The sequence below is a fragment of the Strix aluco genome, chromosome 3 (assembly GCF_031877795.1).
Source record: "Strix aluco isolate bStrAlu1 chromosome 3, bStrAlu1.hap1, whole genome shotgun sequence".
NCBI classification, from domain to species: Eukaryota; Metazoa; Chordata; class Aves; order Strigiformes; family Strigidae; genus Strix; species Strix aluco.
The window spans coordinates 30253167-30281042 of record NC_133933.1 but is presented as its reverse complement, the minus strand read 5'-3'; the positions used below and the strand labels follow the sequence as shown (position 1 = coordinate 30281042).

The window sequence follows — 27876 nt, the reverse complement described above, 5'->3', positions numbered from 1 at the left end:
TTCTTAGTACAAAGTAGAGTGAGGACAGCCCTGAGGCCCCATTTTTTAAAACGAGGAGGGATGAATATACCCCTAAAGGCTGGGTTTTTAAATGGATTTAGTGTTACTCTGCAGTAGTAGTAGTAGTGTTTTGGCCTGTTGTCGCTACGTGTAGGCAGGGTGTAGAAAAGGCTGCCTTCAGGCAGCCTCTTGGAAGTCATAGGAAATGCTACATCTCAGCAGCACAGGGCTGCTGTAATCTTGGTGTATTTGATTGGCAGTTACCTGGGCAAAGATGGTGAGGTGCTGGGACACAGGAGCCCTGGTAGGAAGGAGAAGACCTCAGCAGGGAGGAGGCCAGAGGCGCACAGAGGTACCTCAAAGGCATGCTAGGAATGAGTGGTAAGTAGGCTCTGCTTGGGGCAGAGTGTGAAATTCGAAGAGAGATCTCTTTGAAACATGAATGTTTCTAGAGTCCTGTTAGGTCTAATAGTCATGAAATTTTCATGGGTTTCAACAAGAGTAGGGAAACAAAGCAAGAGTGGTAAGTCTACTTCAGTCCAAAGTGGATGTGATCAAATCGGAGAGTTTCTACATCCTTGCTTGACCTTATGCCTACAGTAGATGAGGAAGAAACTTGAGGAGATTAATTTCAATCTTAATTTTTTGTTGCATTTGTTATTTTCAAAAAAAGAGATACATTTCTGATGGTCAGTACGAAAATTCGTGTTTTTCTTCACAAACAAATAATAATGTAATGATAGTAGGAGACTTGGTGTTTAGGGGGATTTTCAATAGCACCAAAGAACCTGTCAGCACCTTTGGATATCTAAGACCTCAGAAAGTCTGGCCCATACCGAGTCCTTTAGCACTGAGCTCTTACACTCTCTGCTAGTTTTCGTTTGTAGATGAGAAGGGGAAGGTAAAGAATACTGGTTTTAGAATCACAGTGTGTTTCTAACTTTTAGCTACTTTAAAGAAAATCTTCCTGCGTAACGGAAACTGAAAATTAGGACAAAACTTCCTCATTTCATCCTCAAAATAAAAAATACTTGCATTTGTGGTAGAAAATTAGTTAACACAGGGCAGGAGTTCACTCGGATACTTCTGTCACAGTATTATTTGCTGCATTATTTATAGAACTTGAATTGACATCTCCAGCTACAGCTCTTATTTATTCCATTTCTACATTCATATAAAGTCATCACCTTTTAACTTATTAAACTTCACAGCATGATTCAGTAATGCAGTATTTCTTATATAAATTATTTTAATAGATTACAAAAGTTCAGATATTCAGGAAAGTCATCATTGGTTCTTATTAAATTTTAAACAAGTTTGTTTAAAAAGCAAAATCATTAAAATGTAATTTACATGCTAAAAATTCATTTGAAATAAATTCCTTAATCTCCATCCAAACATGGATGCAACTATTAAAAATAACTTTCTTTGAGTGTTGGACTGTATCTTTCCTCTTACCAACTGTGTCTCAGCTCCTGAGTCTAACCCTGCCCTGTTCCTCACCATTTACACCAGCATATACTGATGTCCACTGTTTTGCTCCATTAGCATCTCCAGTCCTACATCTGATTTGTCTCCTTCCACTGGTCTATTTAAGCCTTCTGCTCCATTACACCTTGTGCCTGCACCCCCTCGTTCCCTCTCTAAGATCCCTCGCATCTATCATGGAAGCAAATTTCAGTAGGAGTCCCTGGCTGCTTTCTGCCAATGGATGTATGTAGTATATGAGGTCATTGTCCGTTTGGATGCTCTGTCTAAATCTGTGTGATGTTAAGTTTTACACACAACAATTGCTCAACTGATTACAGAGTCTGGAAGATTTTTACAGGGAAATCTGTGAGATAAAGAGTAAGCCCTCAGGGAAGCTGATAGACATCTCCTGACGTGGCATATTTAAACCAGATTTACTGACACGGTCATCCTGACAGGAGCATTTTACATTCCCTGAGTCTTTTAGTGCAGTGTACATGGGGTCTGTAAAGCACTTTGATGTTGGAGCTGTATTTAAGTGTCAGACATTGTTTGGAATCTTTCAGGTTAAGGGTTCTCGTGGACATGAGGAGGCTGGGTTTTGTTAAGCTTTCTGTTTTATCATCTTCACACATGGTCTCCTGCTGCATGGACTTGACTTAAAATTATAAAGTACAGAATTAAGTATTAAAGAGGATTTTGGAAAGGTGACTATCAGCTGTGGGTGATTGAGGAAAAATGCGGACTTCCCATGTAAAAAATCACATGGAGAAAAAATTCTCCTAACGTAGAACTGGAAGAACTCCTCGTCCTTGCTCTGCACTGGCATGCCAGGTGCCGGGCTGCAGAGACCATCCAAGGTGGGGGCTGGATTAACACAAACCTGAATTCATAAAACTAGCAGAAATGACCTCTTTTTCTCAGGAATAGAAATAGTTTCCATTTTGACTGTTACGTTATTATTGCAATGTTAAGTCTTGGGAAACAATCTTGGGTAGAGGTTGTTTTGTACATTTTTGTGGTATTTCCTGAAAAGCCCTTTTTTCTTTGCTAAGAGCCACCTTTTAGTTCTGTGTTCCCTGCGCTGTTTGTTTGTGTTGGTGTATTTCTGTGTTCAGCAAAACCTCGAAAGCCTGGAGCTGCTCATTTAGGAGAGTCTAATGGTGATTGCTCCTGCCACCTCCAGAGATCTTTTAAAGTGGAAAGAAGATGGGAAAGATCAGGAAAAAGAACATGTCTTAATGGAAATTCCAAGAGCATATTGGAGAAGTAGATCTGTGGCACTCTGTTGTTTTCAGCCGCGTTGTGTGTTTTGTGTACACAATGAAGGGAAAGCTGAGTTCACAGTGTGGTGGTTCTTTCAAGGCTGGCCAATCTTCTCTACTGCTGTTTCCTAATCAGTGACTGATACAAGCTATAAAGAAAATTCCAAAGAGGCTGCAGGTTTTGGTTCTTGGAGAATTATTTTTGTTATTTTTTTCCAAATCTAAAGTACCTTAAATGCCTGAAGCATACTCGTTATGGCAAAACACCATGTACAGGTGAGCTGATGTCTAAATGGCCAGAAAGTCAAGGCTTACTTCTAATGTGTCCTGTTGATTCAGTGAATTCTGCTTAGGCAATCTGGGACAGCCTTCCCTTTTTCCATATGAAAAAAGTTACCAGGCCTTTTAGAAAGTCTGTGGCTTTCAAATCTACTCCAGTGGGATGAGCTGGAAGATAACTATGAGTAGTTTTCCTATCTACTAGTTAAAACCAGGTACTGATTAAGAACTGAGAGGCAGAATAACTTTGAAAGAATGTGTTTAAATATCTACCTAAATAATTTCTATACATTTGCAACCTGAGCACTTATTCATGCTAAAATAAGACTGCGCGCTGTTGGTTTTTTCTAGCAGTGAAATTAGAAGACTGAAGACTAATATTAACATTTCTGTATTACATTAATCCCAAAAGAAATTGAATTGATGTATTACAAATAGGGTTAGGAGCACCTCAGATTACTCACTACAAGACCATTAATTCTTTATGTGCTTTTTGGGGGGTTTTTGAGTTTTTATTTCTACTTTCTCTCAGGCCAATTCCTAGAAGAAAAGACTCAGCCAAAACACTTCAGGCATCTCCAGGTGTGGGGCTGAAGTACATAGAACTAGGTTGACAGTTTTTGAAAGGCTAGAGGCAAGACTTGGCATTTGGTCAGAGATGAGGAAATGGAGAAGGGAAGTATGGGGATGACTTTGGTTTGTGAGCCGGAGGTGAGGAACAACTGCCTCTGTCAGGATTTGGCTTTTTGCTGTATGAGAATTGACCATTCACTCTTTTCTTACTCAGAAATTCTTGTTCAAGTTAACAAGGGCAGTTGTGCTTTTTTGATATGTAGATGTTGTTTAAGCTAATTATGGAATCTGATCTGAAGCCATGTCAGAACTGCAGGACGGAGCCTTAACGGTGGTATATGCTGTGGCTTCTTTGCATCCTTCTGTCTTGCTTGTTAGTGCTTGCTGGTTGTGAACTCTGGTCTAGGCAGAGATGCAGCTGGGAGCAGGCGCCACTGGGCTTCCCCAAGAGCTGAACTGGACTATAAAAGGAAGCATGACTGACTTTATCCTGTTCTCTCCCTACTTCTAGGGAAGAAGAATCTTTGCCAGGTGCCTAGGAGCCACATATTACTTGCCTGCTCACATCCTGTGCTAGATGGTAATGGTAAAAAAGACATGAGGCAAGCATGACAAGGTGCAGAAGGATCTTCAGTGGCATAGCAATAAAATGGCAGATGAAATTTAGTTCACTTCTGTGTTAACTGCAGTTCCCTTACACATTAACTGTATATTGACAAAGGAGAGGGAGGGAACAAAATCCAATCTCTATATCTGAGCTGGCTGATACCATCCAGGAGAGAGCCTGACATTATCTCAATGACAGTCCAGTGAAAACATCAGCTCAGCAGCAGAAAAAAACCCAATCATGAGTATTGTCCATTCTTGGGAACACCATTTTCCTATGGTACAAGGCTGTGCTGTGCCCACATCTTGACAGATGCAAACTTGTCAATGACTTGGTTTGGAAGTAGGTGCAAAAAGCTCCAAAAGTAGCATCTGGCTTGGAGACTCATCTAGTTCTAGGTTGGGTTTCTGCAGTGGTTGAGCTTACCATATGCAAGTTCATAAATGCATCGTATATAAGCATTTATCGGTTGTAAGCATAAGGCTCAAGCATATATGGATTTATTGCATAGCTCTGAGTCATCATAGCAGACTTCTGTCTGCACAATATGGAAAGTAGCATTTGCCCTTCTGCTCTCCCCACTTTGATGATGTGTTATTTTGCACCATTGATTTCAACATGACAGATTTGCTATATGGTCCTGCTTTTCAGATGGTTGTTCCTCTTGTGGTATCTGCTCTGTAGACAGTTCCACCTGCATTTGTTCCTATCCCTGCCACAATTTGTTCCTTTTACAGCCTGTTAACTATATTTGGACTTCCTTCTTCTGCTTTACCCTGCCATGTTTATCAGTCCTGGATGGGACTTGTTTTACACACCACAGTATTCACGTACAGGCAATTGTTAAACCCTCTGGTATTTCTATTCAGGCTACTGTTGAGCTCTGCAGTCCCTGCAGCCTTCCTCCCATACAAGAAAACATCTAACAGAGCTTGACATGTTTTGGAGAACAATGGGAATGATGAAAGGGTATGACAGTTTCCATGCACAGAATGATCATGCAGGTAAATAAGTTGGTAGCTGTCAGGTAACCAAATGCTGCAGTGAAAAAGTTGATAGATGGAGAAATTACAGCAAAATTTGTTCAAGTGAAATTTACAGATTCAGAGCAGACACAAGTGTCACCTTCTGTTTTCTAAATGTTCTTCATGAAAGAGTAGTAGATCTAACACTTTACAGAAGACTGGTAGTTATTTGTTAAACAATTTCATTTTACAGAAGTGTTTTGATCTGTCTATGCCATATTGTGTCTTCTTTTTTTCACTGAAGTAGATAAAAAGTTCTGTTTATTTTCCTGTCCTCCAACTATTTTATTGGAGAGATACATAATTTTAATATTCAAGTATTGCTAATTATTAAAACATTAAATGTACTCCTTTCTCAGATGGGAATGTGCTGGGGATAGTTTGGAGGTGGGGAGTGTGAGAGAAGGTCCTGTCATGTAGTCACAAGATATGAAGCCCCCCAATAGCTGTCACAAGCAAATGGTGTATTTCCAAGGTGAGGTAGGCATCAATATTTCAGTTACTTTCAAGCCAAGTCCCCTAAATTATTGACTGCTTTTAACTTCTGCCTGAGTTGCTGGGAGTGGTCGTCACCATACAACAAAGAGCATCATACCCCAACAACCCAGTCCTATTTCCTTTAATGTTGGTGGCAAAATCCGCACCATTTTGTCAGTACCAGATTTAAATGTCTGGATCTTCTTTTCTCAGGTAAATGCGTTTTCTACAAAGACCACAGTATTTAAATCTGAGCCTTAATACATCATATGAAAATTTTAGTAGGAGCTTATCCCAGACACGTTAAACCTTACATTTACTGCAATTTGCCTTGTTTCTTCCATGTACACTTTCATAGCCTAGAAAACACCATCAAGGTGTTGTCCTTAAGAAATCTTCTCCAAGCAATGAGACCATCTCACAAAAAGCTAATTTGGGGTAAGCTGCATGCTGAACAGCCTGTGTTCGATACACTTGCTGCTCTGTACTGCACTGAAGATCTGTTGCCTGACTCCAAAAATGAGTCCAAGTTTTGTCACATCAATTCTCTGCAGGAAGCAGTTGTTTTCAGCTATCGAACTGCTTCAACTTGTTTAGTGGCAGTCGTGCCTTTTATCACCTAAACAGTTCGATGCACATTGTCTTTTATTCCGTGTCATGCTGCAAAACAAAACAAAAAATCTAAAGGAGCCAAAAGCTATTTTGTAGTTGACAGCAGCATATAATGAACTGTGCTTCCTGGGGGAAAATTACTAATGGCTCCCTCTTGGTGTAGGGGAGAGAGGCTAGCTCTAGTTACAGTGAGAGCCATAGTAATTAAGCTCTGGTCCACTGCATTTAGGAGAGGTTAGCCCTGAGGGATGCAGAGTAACTTCAAGATGCTAAATTTCTCAAGGACTAATGACTTCCTAAAGAATGTCTGGAGTTAGTCTGGGATTTCTTTGGAGGACCACTTTTCAAAGAGGGGAAAACCACGAAGGGATTTCTGTCTAGCTGATGCTTGGTTCTGTGTTCTCAATTCATACGCTTGGGGCCATACCTATGCAGAAGGCACCTTTGCAAGTACATGAATACCCACAGGCTGTACCAGTAGGACATCTCACATATATCCATGCTTTGTCCTAGTTCAGTAAAACTCCTCCCTGGGTTGAAACAGCATATAATGACAGAAATACTCTTGTAACTTCTACCAGCAAAATTACATAGAACAGGGATCGGACCTTATTATACTGTTACCTGATGTGTGCAGCTTAGTTGTAAGGGACATATAGCTTTGCTAGGACATTTGATATCATCTTGCTGCTTTATCCTGAACAGTAAAACCCCATACTCTATCACAGCAGCCAGGGTTAAAGGCCTTTCCTAGTAGCAGCAAGATCATTGTGTTGTTTCTAAGGCATCCTTTCCAATGAGGCTGATGTTGATTGATGGTGACACAGTCATGGAGCTCTGTGCACATCACTGTATGAACTAACCTGTCTGATAAGATGCAAATTTTACATCATAATGCTGTTTATTAAAAAAAAGAAGAAGAATTAAATAGCACCTGTCTTTATTGCAGTAAAACCTCTGTTGTGCTGGCAAGATGTTGGACAAAATTGCTCAAAAATATCCCAAAACACCTATCCTTATAAACCTACATTGTTTCTCTCTCCTGAAGCGAGAGAGCATGGTTTCTTTTCCTAATGTAGTTTGAATCTGCTTTGGCCAATTTTAAGGTTGTGGTAGGTTGCCAGGCTTCTGAGCAGTAAAATATGGCAATAGATGGATGTATCATTTTGTTGTCCTGTATTGTATTTTTGACCTAAACATTTGAATAATTTTGTAATACCAGTTGCTTTACAAATAACAAAGGGAAACAGAGGCACAGAGAGAAGTAGCAAGTCCATAGCAGAACTGGGAATAGATCTTGGCTCTCATGCCTACTGTCAGTCAGTGTAGTTCAGCATTCATCCCTCCCTGTGGTGTGCTTTTTCACAGCCCTGCTTAGACACCACGTTCTTTAGGGTTTGTGAATGGAGCTCAGTAGCACAGAAGGAAAAGCCAGAAGTGATCATGAAGCAGAAACACAGTAGTGTTAGATCCTTTCAGTGCATTGGTTTCTGTGCTTCTTGAGCTGACAGTAAAGTTTTCAGCAATAGCAGTGCATGAAAAATCCACCGTATTGTATATAGAAGGTGTTGCTATGAATGAGGCTATGAATGAGGCATGTCTTAATTTGTTTGACTTATGCCAAGTTTAGAAAGGTTAAGTCCTTGTTTAAAAAGTCACAACCGCTCACTAACATGAAGGTGTCTTCTGTACATCACAGTAAGCGCTGCTGATCTGTCTCTCCATGAGCTGGCTCCTGCATTACAGTTAAATACACAAGCTTTATCTCGGGCTTCTTTTTTAAGTAGCATTGATGATGGAAGGTTGTGAGATGAGGACAGGAGAAGCTAGGAGAGAGTCAGCATTTACCTGCTTTGACAGCCTAGAAGAAATGGCAAAATGTATCTTGTGAGACAAAATAGCTTCTTCTGTCCCATCCCCCTTTTTTCCTCCAGAATTGTCTGTCTTGCGTAGGTTAGGGGTCTTTATGATGCGCTTGTCTTTATTTGTGGGGTTTTTTTCTTCCTCTGAAAATCTGCCCTCACCTTTACTGCCCACTGCTCAGGTAAAGTGAAGTAGTGAGATGTCCTCTGCATGGTCTGGGCTTTTGATTCCTCCTAGAGAATGCTAAAGACAAGCTGGAAGCATATGTAGGATGTATTTGGTTTAGTCTCTGCCAGTTGGGCCATACTGGAAAGTCTGATTTTCTTTAAAAGAGTTACTGGATAGAAACAAAATATAGTCTGTGGAGCGGGGAGGGGACCTCTCTCTTCCATTCTGCTATTCTGTAAGAATACAGAAAATCCTGGGGTTTTTTATGTAGTGACTCTCTGAGCCATGGAGCAGCTTCTGAAAGAGGCAGAGAGCTGAGCCTGACATTGGGGGCAGCTCCAGTGCGAGCCTCCAGCAGAAGCTTCCTGGGGTGAAACGTGTTTCCCTTTGGGAATCTAGTCCAATATAATTATTACCCCAACAAATTCAATAGGTATTGTTGCTACAACATGGTGTGTAGGCACTACTATGAGCATGGCCACTCACAAAGTAAAAAAAAAAAAACAAAAACCAAAAACCAAACAAGAAAACCCACTGCATACCCAGATGTCACATCTTAAAATGCTGAGTCTTCAGGGTGATGTAAAAAAATAAGGGTGGCTTTTGGGTGGTTTTTTTTTTGTCCTGCTTACTCTTTGCACTTTCTATATCTTCACACCATCTATAGTATTATATAAAGTATCTACGATTTCATTTCAGTGCAGGCACGGTAATATATAAAACAACTGTAAAGGTCTGTCTACAGTAACCTTCCTGTGCTTCTGTTACAATAGTCAAGTGTTGACCCATCAGCTCTCTTGAAACTGAGACCATGGCAGTGCTGTGCTTAGCCCAGGACACACACTTTATGAGCATTTAGTCACTGAAGTTAATTACATCAAGACCCTGTGTTACATGTAGTACTTTGCCAAATTTGTACTAGTTTTGAAAGATGACACAAATTACTTCCATGACTATTTATAGATGGTTCAAAATTAATGTATAGTCTGGTTAGGTCTCCATTAATCAAAGATAGTGGTTATTTTGTTAGAAAATGTTAACATTTACTCGACGCTTTTTACAGAATATTTCTGCCATCATGTGAGTTCTGCAGGAGTAATTTCATTAATAATTCAGTTCAGCTTTATGTACTGCTGCCTTCATTAAAGAAGTTGGCTACTGACAGCACTTGTATTTAATGTTCTGTTAAGCTTGATTAAGATACAAGATTAAGTCCACTTCTATCTCCAAGAGGGAAGACAACAAAATTTTTCTGCATTAGTAAGATTACAGCTATAATTAAGCTGCTGGTCAGCCCATACCAAGCCTACAACTCTTCACTGTAGACTAAGTCTTCAGTCTGAAACAAAACTGGCATAATTACCTCTGAAAGAAGGCTTAAAAGCCTGGACCTGTTTTTACCAGGTAAAGGCCACCCTAGTTAATAACTGCAGTTTACAGATTGATCATTTTTCAGGGTGTCTTGGCAAAAGACCTTCGGTATCCGTTCTGCAAGTACAGGATGCGTGTACGCACCAAAGGCACAGGGCAAGTTGAGATAGCTAGTGTGCCTGCTGAGACACACTCATGAGCACTGGGGGAAGTTTATGTTGACATACAGGCTTTGTTTGCTTTTACTTGTAAGACTAAGAATAACCACCTAAGATTTGAAAAAAATACAGTTATTGAATCTTTTTCCCTGTCTCCTTTTCTAAAAGACCAGTATTATTTAACAAGAGAACTTGAATGTTTTACTCTCTCATAATTGATTGAGACCATTTGTTGTCTAATGTAGTGTGTAGTGCCCATTCCTTGCCCATTTTCTAACTGGACTGTTATATCAGTATTGATGAGTTGAAGAAGCCTCTTATGGCTGCTTTTTTAGTGAAGAGTTAATTTTTTCAAATCTGTGAGTTTGACTCTTGCTTCCCATCTTTGTCACAGTTTCCATAGTTCGGTTCTCAGTCTAACCTCTGACATTTTTTCCTTCTTACTGGAGATTCACTTGATCACTTTGACCCTTTGATCTTTATTTTTTCAGAGTCTTTACCTAGAGTGATGCTAACGCATTTGAGTCACCTTCTGCTTCTGTCCTCTGTACTTTCATTTATAGTGTTTTGAGGCTTCCAACAGCAAATCAAAATGGAGACGTGCCACAGCCTCTCAAGTATTCCACCCAACAATTATAACATCTGTTGCAGTTTAGGTTAGGATTTAAAACAAATTAAGCTACATCACTCTCTGAAGAATAAAAAATAATTTATTATTCTAAAGATACAGGGGCTTCAGCAAAAGGGAAGGTAGACATGGTAGCAAATTGATAATGACCTTGGTCCATCTGCCAGGGTAATTTTCCTGCCTTGGTAATTGAAATCTATTCAAATGCAATTTAAAGGTCATCAAGGATGCAAGTCAAAGACTTAAGCAGAGTTTCTGATCAAAACATTAAATATTGTGTTTGACTTTTCCTTTTATGAATGGCTGAAGGATTCTGCCAAATGGTAAATTTCTCTTATTTAATCAGGCTTCTTTGTTACAACAAACTTTGACTGCAGCTGAGCTCTTCACTTGAGTCCAGTACTCACTGAAACACTAAAGGACAGAGGAAGGTCTTTTATCCATAGTTATCTTGCAGTTCTGCAGTAAAGTGAGCACTGAGACAAATCCCAATGCAAAATAATTCTTCAAAGGGGAAATAGAGGGTCATCTGAGCAGCCTTGGCCCCTATGATGACTACAGTGTGAGCAGACATGACGAATGCTAATGCTTGTGTCAGAAGATTTGATCCAAAAAGCAAAACTTTCAAAATCTATACTGGGTGTGCCAGTATCCTCAAAAGATTTTTTTGAAAGAAATGAGTAGGGCAATATATGATGGCTGGACAGCCAGATTGTACATTTAAGATTTCCAAATAAAGAACCAATAAAATAAATTGATACTTTTCTCTTTAAATGTCTGTTTTCCTGTGCAAAAATCAGCTGCATTCAGTGACCATGCATAGATTTTTAAGAAGCTCTTCCATTTCATCCAGAATATGTAGTTCAGCATGAGGCATTGATTTTTAGTAATAATTCATGTAGAACCAGTAGAAGATCCAACTGAAAATAAAGGGAAAGGGAAGAAGATGAACCCTCTGTCCTCTCTATTAGGTGTCCTAATTATTGCCAAAGAAATTGTCATTAATCTCCTTGTCAAGATCAAGAGTAATACTGCCTTCCAATGAAAAATAACCTATTTCAGCAGGGTGAGCCATATTCCCTGTCTTCCCTGCCCCCGCCCCCCACCAGGCAATTGTTTGGATCTTCTCCAGCTAATCAGTGTAAATGATGGACACCTTGATAACTTCATTTGGCAATATGCTTTCCCCAACATACCAAGGATTGCCAACCTCTAGCTTTGGCAGTCCTGACTAAAATGAGGCCATTAACCCCATTCACATTTTTACTGCTACAAAATCACGGCTATCTTTCTTGGTAGCTTGTTTTCCATGTCTAGCTTTCCTTCTGCTATCTTACCACAGCCATCTAAGCGGATCAGATCTAATAAGATATTTTTTCCACCTCAGGTTTTAAAATATACCATTTTTGCATTTCTTATGCCAGGCTAAAAATATTAGCTGCATAGCCCAATTACCATTGGGTCACTTACTGACCCTAACAGTGACATGAGGAACGAGGCTAACAGAAGAAGAGGACCTTTGAGCTATCACCTGTAGAGCTGTTCCTCATGTCTTGTTCTTCCCAGCGCACACACCATCCTGCTTCAACACCGGCTTTGCCCGTGCCCAGCCAGCCCTCTGTAGCCACTGTGCTCTCTTCCTCAGGTGGGTTACTTCTCTACCTTAGTGTTCTAGTTTAAAAATGGGGATATGAGAAGGTGTTGTTTTGACATGTAGTGATTGTAAACAAAGATGTTTGATCATGGTCTGGGCCTGCTTGAGATGCAGCATTCATTAATTGGCCCTAAATTATATTTAATACGAACTAATCTGTGTGGCCATACCACTGCATGTGAACTGTGATCTCTGAAATAAAGCAAGTCAGATCCAGCTGTTATATCGGATCCTCTGAGCTGATGTGATAGTGCTTAGATTAATTAATTATTCTGGTTGTGTGGCTGATCCCATAAAGAAGGCAGTATGCACCACACACACTGTGGAGAGGTTTGCAGAGAAAATTGTTTAGCAGGGACTGTACATATGGAAATTTGTTCTCATTTCTTCCTTTGTGCTATCCCATTTACAAATGACTGCTTCATAGCCACTTCTCATTATATTTCTCTCCCATGAGATGTGAAATTAGCACTAGGAGAAATCCCACGGTGGTTGGGGCTGAAGCCTAGTCTCTGCGGTCGAGGCTGCTCCACCAGGAAGGGGGGAGCAGGGAGGCAGGAAGGCTGGCAGGACCCTGCCCATGCCAACATGCCTCAGCAAGGGGCAGAGGCAGTCCACGGGCATCAGCCAGGGTCAGCCAAGGGGCCAGCCAGGGCTGGGCAAGGCAGTTGAGACGAGCCAGGGCCAAGGTGGAGCTGGGAAGTCCAGTTGCGATCAGGCACAATGTGCATCCAGTATATGCATAAACAATATATTTTTATACAGTTAAATACAGGGGCAATGGGGAGGCCCCTACTAAGTGTGGTCAGGGCACTGAGAGCCACCTGGTGCCCTCCTGTCCCTGATATCCATGTAGGGCCCAGCCATCTTCTGGTGAGGAGTGGAGCAAATCCACCCCTTGCTGCCCTCGGGTCTCACACTGTGTTGCTTAGCCTGGGGTGGTACAGCTGACTTCAGTTAATCTGTCCCTGTTTTACATCAACAGCAAACACCATCAAGGCTGTGAATCACTGAATTGTCACTTCATTGCACACCTGGGTAAGGAGACAAGAAACTAGTTGAACATTACAGAGTTGATGTATATAAAAATGGGTCACTAGTTTCCTCCGGAGAGGTGTATGTGTGTGTTGGGTTTGAGCACAATGTGTGTATTAGCGCTATCAGCAGTCACAGGTTTGCAGCACTGCTTTTATTACATTGAATAGCAGAGCACAGGTGGGACAGAAGGTATAACAACCATGCATCAGATCATGCTCCTTCGTAATCTTAGTGGGCCAGGGAAGAACATGGAAAGATTATATCTCACTGCACTAAGTTGCACTTTGTTAAAGAAGACATAATAAATATAGGCACTAACTTTCTGGTAAGGCATAGTAATACTGTTTTACTTGGTTATAGTTTGATGTAATGTAAAGGAGGTGGTGGTTGTGAGGGATGTTTTTCTTCTAGAAAAGGGAATATGCTGCTAAAGATATTTTTTTAAAAAAGCAAATTTTTTTAGAAAATCTTTTTGTAGTCACAGGCTTGTTCCTGTGTATGCTTTGCTCCACCAGTGCAGCCATCTGACCTGAAAGGAATATTGTGAGTGATCCCATTCAGCAGCTGTTCAGGAAGCTTTCTTAAAACAGGAAAGCAAGGAGAGCAGCTAGGCTATTATAACAACATTTAAATTTTTCCATGCGCATTCCTCTGAGCCAGCTACAAGGCAAAGAAGTGTTGTTGCTCTCAGTGGACAGGTGAAGGGGCTTGGGCTGACAGAGTCATTTTGATCTCGGTTACCACACAGGTAGGTAACTCGCTCAGATTTACGCTGATCAAACTTCCTCCCCTCGGATGGCTGCTTACTGGCCTGAGACCAGATCCCAGGAAAACAGAGCAGGGTTCAGGAAACGAGCTCCCTGTACTTGCCAATGCTGGCAGATTTTGCATGTTGATGTGGCTGCCTGGGTACTTCTAATCTGTGTTTTGAGACGTAGGTGATAAAGGGTTTGCTAGCTTTTGCTTCAGATGAGCTCCATGCTTACACAGCTCACAGAAGTAGACCCGTGTTTTCAGGTACTCTCTGGGCTCGGTGTCACAGACAGCGCACTTCCAATTCACATAGAAAGCAGGGAATAAGGTGTTTCCTCCCCAGACTCACTAGATGTACTCTTGAAATCCAGAATGTGTTTTCTGAGAATATACAAGCAAATTGACTGATTTTGACCTTGAAGTCAGTTAAATATTGATATATTTCAAGTAGTTTGAAGTTAATTTTTTTCTTTGTTTCAAGGGGTCTTTTTTCCCACCAAAATTAAAATTAATTTAATCTTACCCACAAACAATCTGCAATTGAACTATTTTATTGATTGTTTTTCTGTTTAGTTGTTGTGATTATATGGGCTGCAGCAGGGTCAGGTCAGCTTGCGCAGGTGAGAAGTGAAACAATTGCTTTAAGAAAAACTGTCTGACCAAGGTCAACCCTGTATGGCCCTTTTCCTCCAGATAACTTGCATGGAACAATTACATTTCATGTGATATGCTACCAGTGTGATGGAGACTGTTGGTTGTCAATGTTTTCTGTTGGCTGGTCACCGCCTTCAGGCGCTGGTGTCCTTCCAGGGCTGCCTGCCTGAACTCCGCACCAGCCCTTTTCTTTGCCCTTTGGCGATGCTGTGAAAACAAGACACAAGCGGAAGGGGAGTAATTTCATACAACCTGAGACCAGCAGCATCAAAAATGTCTTAGTCCTGAATTGATTGCTACAGATCAGTAAGCAATTACAAGATTGCCTTGGTTACCTTATCTATGCATTTCCATCCCTCAAGATGTTTGGATTTCTGTTAAGTGAGAACTCGGTTCAATGGTCTCACTTGTAGTGCTGGCTTTACACTGATACAGCAATTATCACAAATGCAGTGTTCCTGTAAATTACGGGTGTGCTCTCAGCCCTTCTCTTACTGCATTAAGCTTTAACAGGTAATATAATTTTCATTACACAGCGTTTCAGGTACGAGAGCCCTGTGATAAGAGGTTGCAGTTTGTTTATTTCTAGAGTACTGGTTGTAAATAGTTGTAAATTTGTCACGCTGTCTGCTTTTTTTCTTAATGCTCTGAAGAGACAAGGCAGCACCACAGAATTGTATCTGTGAACATAAGTGGTTTTGAGAATGGCAAGGAAAAATTGTAGATTAAAAAGTGTGATGGAGGTAGGAAGGGGACTGTGAATAATTCATCCTTAAATAATTCTTCACATTTAAAAATTAATTTTTTTATGGTCATTTAAGCATCTTCTATTCGTGACCATTCCAGGGTACCTTAGCCAGAAATCAGGTTGGGAAATAAATTATAGTACTTCACCTTTTTACCCAAATGTTTGCTTGCTGGTGATTGATGATACCTGTCTGAATCCCTGGTTTAAATCCTCAGCTTTTGAGAGCATATAGCCTTGATTTCTTAAGAGCTCCCTAGCACTAAAAAGGTAGAGGAGTTTCATTGAATGCAAAAAGGCTGACACACAAACCTAAATCCTAGAACCTCAATTAGATTGATACATAAATCTTCCTGAAATTCAAGCTCTAGTAGAGGGGAAGTTAATTCACCCTTCTGCTCAGCGTGTCTTTCTATATATAACATGGGCATCTCTCTGCTCAGTAAGAGACAGATGCTCACCTCAGGATCCTGCCAGGCAGCAGCAGCATTCCCAGCTCTGCCTTTGGGACATTCCTGTTCTTCTGGGGAGTAAGCTCTTTATTCTCCTGTTTCATCTTGCAGCTGTAACGAAAGGAGGCTCCTGGCTCTGATGTTTTAATTGGCATGTATAATGCTCTCAGCTAATAATTACAAGTGGAAAATGCCCTAAAACCTTTGCAAGTGCTATCTTTCCATAATTGTTCACGCCGTATTTAAGGAGGTTGCGCTGGGAATACCTCAGTAGACATTCAGTTATAAGGATAGTGCTGTCCTGATGCATGCCAAGTCAAATACATTAGTCTCAACTGTTTTCCTTGCATAACACTTTGAAGAGGTAGCTCTTTCACCTTGCTTCCAGGTAAAGAGGCATCTTTATTTACAGTAATGCTTTCAAAAGCTTTTGTCTCTGTTCTAAAAAATAAATTATCAAACATTGAGATTTCATGTTTTGTGGGTTTGATTTCACTTCAGCTGTGTGTAGCTCTCAACTAAAGACCTGGGAGGAGAAGGAAAGTTGCTTCTGATTTACAGATTCACCCATTCTTAATCTGAAAACTAAAGCTGTTTGTCTGGTTTTCTTTTCCTTTCCTATTAGCAGTTGTGGCAGAAAGACTCTTCCAGGCAGTTTTAAGCAGTCGTCTTTATTGTTAATTCAAATCCAGCAGTAGCACAAATATGGGTCTTTTGATTTTAGTTGAATTACTCCAGAGTCAACTTGGTACGCATGAGACCGGGATTACTGCCTAAAATCTCAGGCTTTTTTCCACTGACTAGCTCTGCTGGAAAAACTAGTAGAGGGTGAAGCTTCATTTTACAACCTGAAGCAGAAGGCATAACTGCTATGATTCTTTTGTGCTTTATACAATGTTTAGAAGTAAAAATACTTAAGGTACAATTTTGGTCAGATAATACCACAAAAAAACGCCAAGAAATATAGAGTGATGTTACCAGCATCATCCTGCTCACATCATGTGATACATACAGGGGAGGTAATGCTTCTGATCTACATTGTAGAGCAGCCAGAGAGCTGCTAACGTCATGGTTAGGTAGCATTAAATGAGGTTCTGGCTCCAAAAACAAAGCAGAGAATCTGTGGAGGCAGGCATATCCTGTGTGGATACCTGCATCCATGGAGCCTTCACCAGCATTTGTAAATAACACAGTAGGGTTTTTTTCTTTCATGTACATACTTAATGCGATGCAAATAGTTTTGGCATCATCATGGATTGTGTCAACAGGTGCTTTATAAAAGCTATAGGATAGGCCTATCTTTTGAGCTCTACCTATGAAATTGTTTATTTGCAGGTTATCTAATTAACAGGAAAAAGTATGTTCAGCATCCTTAGCCCTGACGTAGGTTGAATTGATTTCTTGTTTAAGAAAGTCTGTGTCAGCAGGCAACTTTATTCAGTGCCATCAAGCATAAAAGTAAAATAATTCTAGCTATGGTAAAGTGTAGTTCCACACACAGTAAGAACACAGAAAAACCACAACTTTTTTGATCTCTATCTGCTAAATAAAACCTGTTTGTGTTATGCAAACACTAAGAGACTACGCCTTTCTGCTTTCAGTAATGCTGATCTGGGTGAGTTGCAGTCATCCTGCACTGCAGATGATGGTCTTGGACTGTTACCTATCAATTTTCAGTTTTTCTCAGCAGTTATAAGTACTCCTCAGAAAGCCATCAGTGTAAGCATTCTCCAGGATGGTACAATTTAAAATTCATATAAGTAGACTACTATGTTATACATTTGTTAATGTCTTTAGCTGGAAACTACTTCGCGTCTACTGAAGTCCTCTTCAGGGTACCTGGCTGAGGTTCAGGTCTAGACTTGACAGCTAAGGATTTTGTCCTTTTCAGTCTTGTTTCCAGATGCTGCATGGGACAGCTTTTGAGTTATCCTTACAACATTTCCCTGGTTTTCCTTTGAAATACCTCCTATTGTACGGTAATACTTCTTCTGAATGTTTGGACTTTACCCACACTTGCAGCTTCAGTATCTTCAACACCTGAAAATGTGTAGCAATGAGTAAGGTCAGCCTGGAGTCTCCAGGCTGGTTCCCCTTAGCTTAAACCTCTCTGCTGCTCTGCTCCCAAGTGGCGCAGTGGATGGAGGGGAGAGATGTGGGAGCTGTTTGCTGGGGGCTAATAATGGGATGAGGTGGCATCTTGAATATACAGATGCTGTGAATCTGTGTGCTGCTTTACATGAGGAGGAGGATGGAGGTGCCCAGCTGGGACTTCGAGGGCTGTGCTTTTGCTGGCAGAATTTATAGCCTATCCTTCACCGTGGCACTGGTGTACCTGTCTTCCTGCAGCCCAGGGAGGAGCAACATGTGCAATGTGGAGGCCAAAAGTAGCAGCAAAAAAACCCCTGCCATCGCTTAGGTTAGGGCTTTGCTTGCCATATATATTCTTTTGCAACTGAATTCACTGTCCCCTATGTACTACATCTTACCACCCTTGCAGTTATCCCTGATCACAGCTGGAGGTGATTTGATAACCCTGGTTTGAGTGCTCCCATGCAACAGCCAAGAAGCCAAGAAATTCTCTGCATCAGCTCTTTTTTCCAGGCCTGTTGGTTAGCAGCAGAAGCTTATATATCAGTAGCTGAACTGGAAGCATGCAAAAATAAAATATTTATTAGTAAAAGCTCCTACACAAGGATACAGGTTGTTTGCAGACAGTAATGTCTAAATTAGCTGTTAATTTAGAAAAGCACCACAGTTGAATTTAAGCACTTGAATAATACAAACTAGTAGCCTCTTCATTTATGTTTTAAACCCAGGAACTGGGAGCCTTAATAGGCCTTTAGGCTAAGATTTCAAATATTAAAAATTCTGCTGGATTTGAAGAGGAACATCTACAGTGAGTAATGCACACACTTTATTTTTAAAGGCCTATCCTTAAATACAGATTATTAAAAAAAAAAAAAAAAAAAAAACAAGGAAAAATTTGATCACCAATGCCAGGCAGTTAGGAAGAATTTAAATATTTGGAGGACTGCTTCCCTGACCAAAGATTTTTACAGCATTTGATGCACACAGAAAAAGTCTTTTAATAGCACTGCTCAAGAAAATACAGACTGGTGAGAAACTGCATTTCTGATCAAATTCTCCAGGTGCTGTAGAGCTTGCAGAGCAGTGGGAGGATAAACTGAGGAAAAAATTCTTAAATCAGGTTTAGAACACTGCCTACTCTCATCAGCTCAGGCAGAGTATATAGAGATCAGTGGAGATGGGGCAGATGTGATTGGGATCGGGTACAGCTGGGTGATTTAGATACATTAATAAATTTTCTGTCAATATAATTATGTTGCTGTACCTACAGTATAGCAAACAGTGCAGATATGTAGCAGCCACACAAAAGGGGAATTACATGTCTTCATTTAATATTTTACATGATTATTCTTCTCTGCTTTTGGCCCTACTATATGATGCTGCAGTAAGTTTACTTTATTGCAGAGAAGATATAATTCAACATATACAAGAGCTTTTCCCAGCTACCTGTCAGCTCTGCTTACATCTTCCCATCTCTAAATTTTGTTCTTGGGATGAGCTGTAACATAGAAGTGCTTAGGGCAATGCTGTCAGCCACTAATAAACCACTCCAAAGCTTTCTAAGGGTGAGTCGGGCAATCTGAGGCAATGACAGAAACTGAAGAAGGGGGGGGGGGCAGAGAGGAGAAGTGTGAAATTTTATTGAATTCCAAATAGGTCTAATACTTCCATAATTGCTTCTGGGTTGTTTTCTTTACACCTGGTAATAGAGTTGTTTACTATTATAGGTTCTAGTTTCATAGAGATTTCTTAAATGTCTGGCTTTACTTAATGAGTGGTAAAATTACTTAAGCTAGAAAACAAAAGCTGTGCTTGGCTCTTTTTCTTCATGTGATAATTGAAACTACCTGGTTTCCTGTCTGGGTTAGTTATAAGTGAGTAAAGGGAAGCAGATAGATAGGAAGGAATTAGCATCTAAAGACACTTTAAAGGAGTTTGTAGGAAACCCCTCTCTATAGAGGTTGATTTTGCTATTTATCATGAGTGCTGTATTTTGAAGGATGTATTATAAGGACAAGAATATCCTTCAGAAATAACTTCTAAAACCAAGATTTGAAAATGAGAGTTTCTTTCACACTCTGCTCTAGTACCTTTGGAAGTGGAATGAACTCCAGGAGAAACAGAAGTCCCTTCCATTTCTCTTCATTTAAACACTGAGCTTGGTCTGTTGAAAGAAGAACAGTATCTGTGAAAAGACAGTACAATGAATGTTAGGTTTCTGTTCAGCTGTGCAAACTGAGTGCATACGGCATAATGCAGTGTTACCCAGCATTAAGTAGGGCTGCGTGTATCGTGTGTGTGTGTGTGTACGGAGCAGCTGGAAAAACTGATGCACAATGCATGGAGCAGTTTTGTATAAACCAATTGGATCACCTTTAATGTGCTTTGAAGTTATCCAGTCCACATCTGCATGCTGAATGCTAACACAGCTAAAATTATATAGGGTTTCCTTTTCCAAATACCTAAAGAGCAATTGGGTATCAGACTGCACAGTGTTCGTAATACACGCTGTTGGACATGCCCTGCTAATGGTCAGCAGGGGTCTACCTGAAAGTGACAAACAGACCTCAAATTAAAATTTTAAAAATCCAGAGTTTATCCTCTGCTTCAAATGTTGGGCTAGATAATAGGTTTCTTTCAACTGATCTTTAGTTTTGAATGTTATTTTGCCTGAAAACGTGGAAGTTTTACTGATCTTTTAAGGATGTTAGTAACTGCAGGTAAGAGAGGTCTTGGCCTCAAGTGCTGGTTTGCTTTGGTTTTTTATTGTGCTTGACAAATCAGTGCCTGTTCCTCCTCCTCCACACAGTTGAGTCTCCTTAATTCCACTTTACAGTGGAGTTGCTTCAGTGTCTTGTCACATGTGAACTTCTATTTAAGGATAAATTTTCCTAAGTGCTAAATCTTACAGCAACTTAGGTACTTCTGAATCAGAGTAACATGAAAAGCTTCACTTTAGAAGCATACAAAGAGATGACTTTTTCTGACTTCTGTTGATTTATTAACTACTCTGTACTTGAAGACTTTTTAGGGCTGTGCGACCAAGTCACATCTGAAAATATTGAGGTCCCAAAGCTACTGAGGCAGTTTTGGAAAATGCAAAATGCAACTACAGTTCCCTTCCTCCTACATTTCATGGGTTGAAAGGAACAAAGGGCTGTTTCCTAGCATTTTGATGATGATATGAAACATGGGTATGCCCAAAACATTGCTAGGGTGATTCTTCTTCAGTACTGTAGGTGATGAGGAAATTTGAAAGAGCTTCCTTGTGGATACTAGATTAAATTTGGTTCAAGTGATTTGAAATGAGGTAATGAGGACAATGAGAGCATAACTGGTCTTTGAGAGCTGTGATTCAGCCTGTTACTTTTGAGTTGAAAGCTCAGTTTTGCACCACTCCCTTCAAAATCCAGACTGTGCTAGACACATGACCTTTTCTAGATGTTTGCACAGTAACCAGAATGATTCTTGAAGAGGAGTTAGGAAGCTCAAAGGAAAGAGTGACTCCAAAAGCTGTTCCTGCTGCAGCTAGTTTGTATTGTCTTGACCATGTAATGAAAACAAGTCTCCTATTCATTGTGCTGAAAGCTGAGTACGTAACATACCAAATTGTGATTTTAAACTGGCAAGATTACTGGACAGTAGATCAGGTGTGTGCGACAGGGCATTGCCTCATGCCTAGTGGGGACTGGAGACTTCTTTGGGAGTAGGTTGTGTGATAGACGGATAAAGCGCTGCTGTTACCTCACCCCAGAATTCACCGTCCTCTTCACAAAGGAGTTTGTGTTTGATATTTGTGGAGCAATATACCTGTATAAGCAGAGAATTTGGTCGTGATTCCATTAATATTTCTCACCCAGTGTTCCTTCGTTAAAAGGGAAGTTCAGCTGTCTTAAAGGAAATTTATGCAGGTAAAGCTCACAAATATTGCTGGATTTGCAAATAGCATATGAGTTTGTTCTTGGATTTATAAATAGCATATGTTAATAAAGACTAATTCATCTTTCCACAAAAAAAGATTACGAAAATCTGAGTTGTCTCATGAAACTTGGCCTTCGACTAAGATCAAATTACTGAAGGCAGTCAAGAAATTGTAAGATTTAAGGTGGTATGTGACATGTTTTTGAATAGACAAACTTAACTCAGTCATTTCCTAATAGCTTAGTGCTTGATTTGACCCCAGTAGTGTTCCTGAGTACATTTTATGTATATGACTTTGTAGAGAAGTACTGATCTAGAACGCAGGCATGTACCCTTCCAAGCAGAGTTTGGAGAATGGTACAGCATAGGTGAGGATGCAGTATTTTAGGGTGATAAGCTGGGGAGCCACCAGAAAGAGGAGCACCTTTAATGGTGTTGGAGAGTAGGAGCAGAATGGGAGTCAGCAAAAGGCCTGAGGGAAGAATGTACCTTACACTGCAGGCCCAGGGCAAAAAGAAGTGCAGATCTGAGACCATCGGTACTGTTTGGTTGTTTGGGTATACACGGAGAAACTGTTTAAGCAAGGAAAAGGCTCCTGTGAACTTACCCTGCAAGAAGGCAGGTCATGCTGCTGTTTGATTATAGAGGTCACATACACGGATGGCACACAAGTCATTTACCTGCTAGGCAGAATTTGAAATTGCATCCTTGCTGGATTAACATATCTCGATGTGTCCCTCCCTACAACATCACCTTCTGGAGACCAAGGTCTTCAGTCCTTTCAACAAGTTTATTTTATATCCAACCCTAAAATGGAAGGGATGAATGTAAACATTTAAAGATGCCCTACTTGCTTCAGGCTGTCCTTGGGCTGCTTCTCGGGTATGGATACACTTCTGCAAATCTGCCTTGAGTGGACTGGAGCTAATCTGGGATTGTGTAGGAGCAGGACGTGATGCCTTTGCTTTGCTCACAGCCAAAGTGCCATATGCATTTCCTCACACCCGGCAGCCATGCATGTGGTTCCTGTAAGGCAAGAAAGGGCCAGCAGGGCAGAGGTGCCCTCTCTTTCACCCCCGCTCAGAGCTGGCCACCTCCTGCTCATGCAGCAAGAAATGCTTTGGGATCTGTGCAGCTTCTCCTAGAATAGCTGTAGCAAGATTAAATTTAAAAAATTCCCCTTTTCCCTCACCCATAGCAGGTCACTTGGTCTTCCCCCTTCCTTTTCATCTTAATTAGATCAGGAGGAGGTGATCTGCCGAATGCAGCCCCTGACACCTCTTACAGTACAGGAGAGACTCCCTACATTCCAGGAGGATTACCACAAACCTGCTTATAGCGGCATGAGAGCCCCATGAACCCAGGTCGTGGGCACTACGGAGGAATCTTATCATAAATCTAAGACATCTAGGAAAGATTTCCATTGCATACCTATGTATTCTGACAAGATCTCTTTTAACATTGGCTGGGGATAACAAGCAAGTCAGACTAAAGACTACTCTTGGCACATTTTCTGAGTGCCAGAGCTCTGAAGTATTTAAAAACGCAAAATATGTATCTAGCAAGATTTCCAAAAAGTGCCCTTTTAAAAAAAAAAGCAGCACAATTCTAGACCCAGTCCTTTAACTTTCCGGCTCTGTCTATATAAAGCAGCCACCACAATGTTGCTGCCAGAAGAGGTATTTTTTACTTCATGCATTGACATACTTTCACATGCAATTTTATCAGAGACAAAGCACAGCTGGGCTTTAGCTTGCCGTTGAAGGTGAAACCCAATCTACGGTAGCCTGATTTCACTGAAGAAAAAAATGAGACTATTGTTAAAAAATCCATTTGGAAATACCTCAGAAATTTTGTTTTGTGAAACAAATAGTTAAACAAAAAGTATAATTATACTTTAGAGTGTTGTGAGGACAAGTGATTAATATTTGTAAATGTCTCCATGAAAATTGTTCGGGTTACAAGACTGTATTTCACCACAAACAAGGCCAGAACAATTAGAGATTCATGAAGCAAACACACAGCTATTCACAGGGGGGAAAAATAACATTTTCTGAACCTGTTCCAGGGTGAAGTGTTACACTGCTCGGGCTCTTGGAGCGCAGAGGAAGGGTCCCAGCATGTGTGGTCCCCAGAAGTGCAGGACCGAGCCCAAGGCTGCAGCCCTGCTGAGGGTAGGGTATTAAGCTAAGGCTCAGCTGGACATTAGCACAATTAAAAAGCCTCCAGACTGGAATCAGCTTGAAGCCTGGACAAAGCCAGCCTGCCAAATTAACTTGTAAACATATCTTCAGTAGGAGCTCTTCCTGGAGTGTCGTGTTGTGGAGAGGTTACAGCTTCTCTCCATCCCTCCTCCAGGCCAATGGAGAATCTAACGCCTGCCAGCAGGGTCCTTCAGATCAGGGTTTTCCCCAAGAGGGAGCACTGAAGCTTTTCCTTCAGCAGCAGGTGCTGGTAGTTCAAGGATGGTGTGCAGAAAAAGAGTCATACACCTAACCGAAATTCTTATGTCAACAACAACACAAATAAGCCACCAAAACCCCCTCAAACACCTTCTTCCTTGCCCCCTTCCCCCAGACAAAACACACTGAAAAACATGAGGGCCTAATGCAGAGGATTTCAACCTATAAATTCCAAGCAGAGGAGGGGGATGGAGAAAGGGAACAGAGATGCCAGGAAAGGTATCAAGAAAAGTGAAATCATTTGCCTGATTACAGATTTCTCAAGTGATTTACATCTCCACTGGAAAGCAGTAGACCTTTTGGCTTGTGACCTGCTGCTCACTGGTTTGCTTTTAGCTGTTAGAAATTGCAGTGAAAAGATGGTGACTTCCACTAAAAAGAATTTGAAAATAACAAAACATGTAATTTCCCCAGCAAAAGTTTTATGTATTGGAGGAGTCAGTCTTTTTAGTTAAAACATAATCTAGCAAAAACACATCAGGCAAATAGGGCTGTGTGTTCTGCACCAGCACAATGGTGTTCCGACCCCATTAGCTGTTATGAGGCTGTAGAGCAGGTACCTTAATTTTTACACCCAGCTGCAGTGTATCCAAAACAGCCTTAATCAGAGGTTTCCCCAGACTCTTTTTACAGAACAGATAACTGGATTTGTTCTGATTTTTAATAACCTACATTGTGGTTATGCATCCCTTTGTGCCTAGGAAGCACCATAGAGAGCTTAAAGCGTCAGGGTTCATTCGGGGATCTGCTTGATAGACAAACCCACTACAAAGGCGAGGATTGAAGCAGACCTCTTTAATTTGGAAAGCATCCTTTGGAGGTGCAGAGCAGGAATAAACCTGGTCCAGTTCCCTGAAAATGGAAGAGACTGGGGCTGCAGGGGGTCAGGCATCCCTGAAGCTCAGACAACCCAGATTTCCCTTTTCAGATTTTGTGGGTTGGCTCTACTTACTTATGAGACTGAATTGCTACTAAAATTAATTAGAAGCATCATAAGTTGGACATCCCAAGAGTATTTCTACTTGAAGCAGTCATTAATTATTCTGACTAGGATTGTCTGTCTTTCTATTTATAGGCTGGCCATGGGCGACACTGACTGTTCTCGGGTTCCTGTACTGCTATTCTCACGTTGGAATTGAATGGGAGCAAACGTACGCTGTGAATTAGGAATGACGCAAAACAATGATTTTTAAGACAGGTTGATGGCTTTTCTACACTATATATCCTGTCTGCAGAAGCAAGTGCCAGACCAAGACTTTGGTTAATGTGTTAAAACCAAAAACTCATTTAATTGATTCTGGATTGTGAATGCAGGAATTAAACTAGAAACACTGATGGGCTGTGACTGGGGGTGGGGAGAAATTATGAAGCATTTGAATTATGTTATTTTTATAAAACAGCATCTCTGTGACTCTACGTACATTGGAAGCATGCATCTCAGAATAGGTATTTGATATATGTTGGAGACTGGTTTTGTTTCTTCCAATGTTTTTCTGCCTATTTTGAGATATTGAAGAAGAAAATTTTTCCTATCTTGAAGAATTTAAAAAGCCCAATCTCTCATAGCCTCTGTCCAGGGGCACACAGGGCTGTGCCCTGCACTTACACTACTCTGTGAAGGGCATGGTGTTCATCAGTTCTTCTTGATTGCTTTCTGATTTAAGTTAGAACATTTTTGCTATTCTCACTAACTGCAGTAGTTCAGCCTTAAGCTAGTTTTCTACCTACTGTAGCAAAGTCTGCTTTAATGTCTTCATTTAAAATTTTGCCTTTAAAACAACACCCTTTGTTTGGTAGTCTTAGGAATGGTTTTACTTGTTTCTTTAAAAAGAGGGAGTAGGGAGGCAGGTCTTTTCTTAAGAAACAGCTTTCCTTTTTAATCAAATATGACCTTATAGCTCCTTGGGCTTTAAGTGCTCTCTGCCTTCTGTTAGAACTAAAGCATATACCATGATCTTTATTATGGGGTGAATCCCAGCTTCAAGGGAACCATTCAGTCTGCCTCTTCTATTTTTCTGTTACGAAAGGTCTGGCTGACTGGTAAATCTGTTCAGTCTGCCTCATTTTGTGGTGTCCAGGCAATCAGCTCCTGCAATATTAAAGACACCCTAGGAGTAGCATTTTAAGACCTTTAAAAAAGTTAGAATGGTCCAATACAGTGACATCAAATTAGCCAGAGCTCCATGTCCTTTGCCCACAGGCAGACCTGTTACAGCAGCATCTTTGCTAAAAGACTGGGTTGCCCAGGGCTGGGAAAGTCCTGCCTGCAAGTATCAGGGCTGCAGGGGTGCTTCAGCATGCGCTGTTTTCCAAGGGAAGGCGAGACCCTACGCCGGTCTGGTACAAGGTGTGTCTCCCAAGCTGTTATTTTTTAAACTGATATTGAAGAGCAGCTAGAAGACCTTTAGTCTTTCTAAAGTTATACATTTCACCTAGGCCTGGTGAAAGGCCATCAGTCCTAGAGAGGGCTTCTTGCAAGAGCAGCTTCCTGTACCCAAAGCAGGACTCCTGTCAAAACCTGTCCCATTCCCCTTGGCAGCCATTTCAGCCTGTTGGGAGGCACGGTTAGCATCCTACTGTGCATCACTCCCGCAGCTTCAGCCAAGTCTGATAGACCTTATCCCTTCAACAAGAAATTCAGCCCCTGAGATAGGCTTCAGCTTAGTGCCTGCATTTCTGATATCTCTGCTGCTCAGAACTATGGCAGCCGCCTTTTCCCCCTTCATTTATTCCTGAAGAAATAAGGGTAGAGGCTTTAGTTCTCTATCCATCTGGAGAGAAAGCCCATCTCTTGCTGTTTCAAAGCAGAAGCTCCAGCCCTTTAGGTTTAGGGAAAGATTTTCCACCTCATGATTTCCCCTGGAAGTAATTTCTAGGAGATACCGTGGACTGTTGAAAATAAGACACACCTTGAATGCTGCCTGACCAGAGACATGGCCCTCCTGATTGACTTACGCTGACTGCATGGATCCTCTCAGCCATGAGGAAGTATATTGCTCTCAGCCTCTGAATTTACTAAGAGGATCTGAGACTGATCTCCCTTTTGGAGTAGAACTGAGCTAAGGGCAAGAACTTTCACAAACTTAAAACTTTGTAATTAATTTCTCAAACTTTGTAATTAAGTGAAATTAGTACTGGAGCAAAAAGTCATGAGTCTGTTCTTCAGTCTTATCGATTACCGTTATTACATGAAATGAGGGGCTACTAAGTGATTAGATTCCAATTTGTATGCATGCAAAACTTCCTGCTCCAATATGGAAATGACCTTGAAGGTCATCTAGAGTATGCTTATTTCTGAACTAAAATTGGTTGGGGGTGGGGGGGTGGGGGGTGTTTCAGTGCTTTATACATCTTTCATAATTTTGTATCCCTTTTTCTATAAATAAAGCTGAAACTCACTGTTGGCTTGAAGAACTGTGTCTTAGAAAGCTATGGTTTGGTGTAAGAAAAAAGTGCTCCACTGCTGTGAAGAAACACTACTACGCACTGGAAGCCTGCAGGATGGGTGCAAGGCAGACTGGTCACTTTTATCCCTCTTGTGCACTGTGTGGAACATGCATTCCCTAATGGTGTGAGTTTAAAAAGCAAATACACCTTTTGTACGTTAGTT

At 40.9% G+C, this 27876-nt stretch overlaps 1 protein-coding gene across 2 annotated transcripts in view; it reads left to right on the top strand.

Moving 5' to 3' along the window:
* HHAT (hedgehog acyltransferase) overlaps positions 1 to 27664 on the top strand; it is a 163592-nt gene extending 135928 nt beyond the window's left edge. For both annotated transcript variants that reach the window (XM_074820639.1, XM_074820638.1), the window contains one exon: positions 25342 to 27664. In XM_074820639.1, coding sequence (XP_074676740.1) covers positions 25342 to 25433 — 92 coding nt within the window. In that variant the 3' untranslated portion in view covers positions 25434 to 27664. The remainder of the gene's footprint in view (positions 1 to 25341) is intronic.
* The last annotated feature ends 212 nt before the right edge of the window (positions 27665 to 27876 follow it).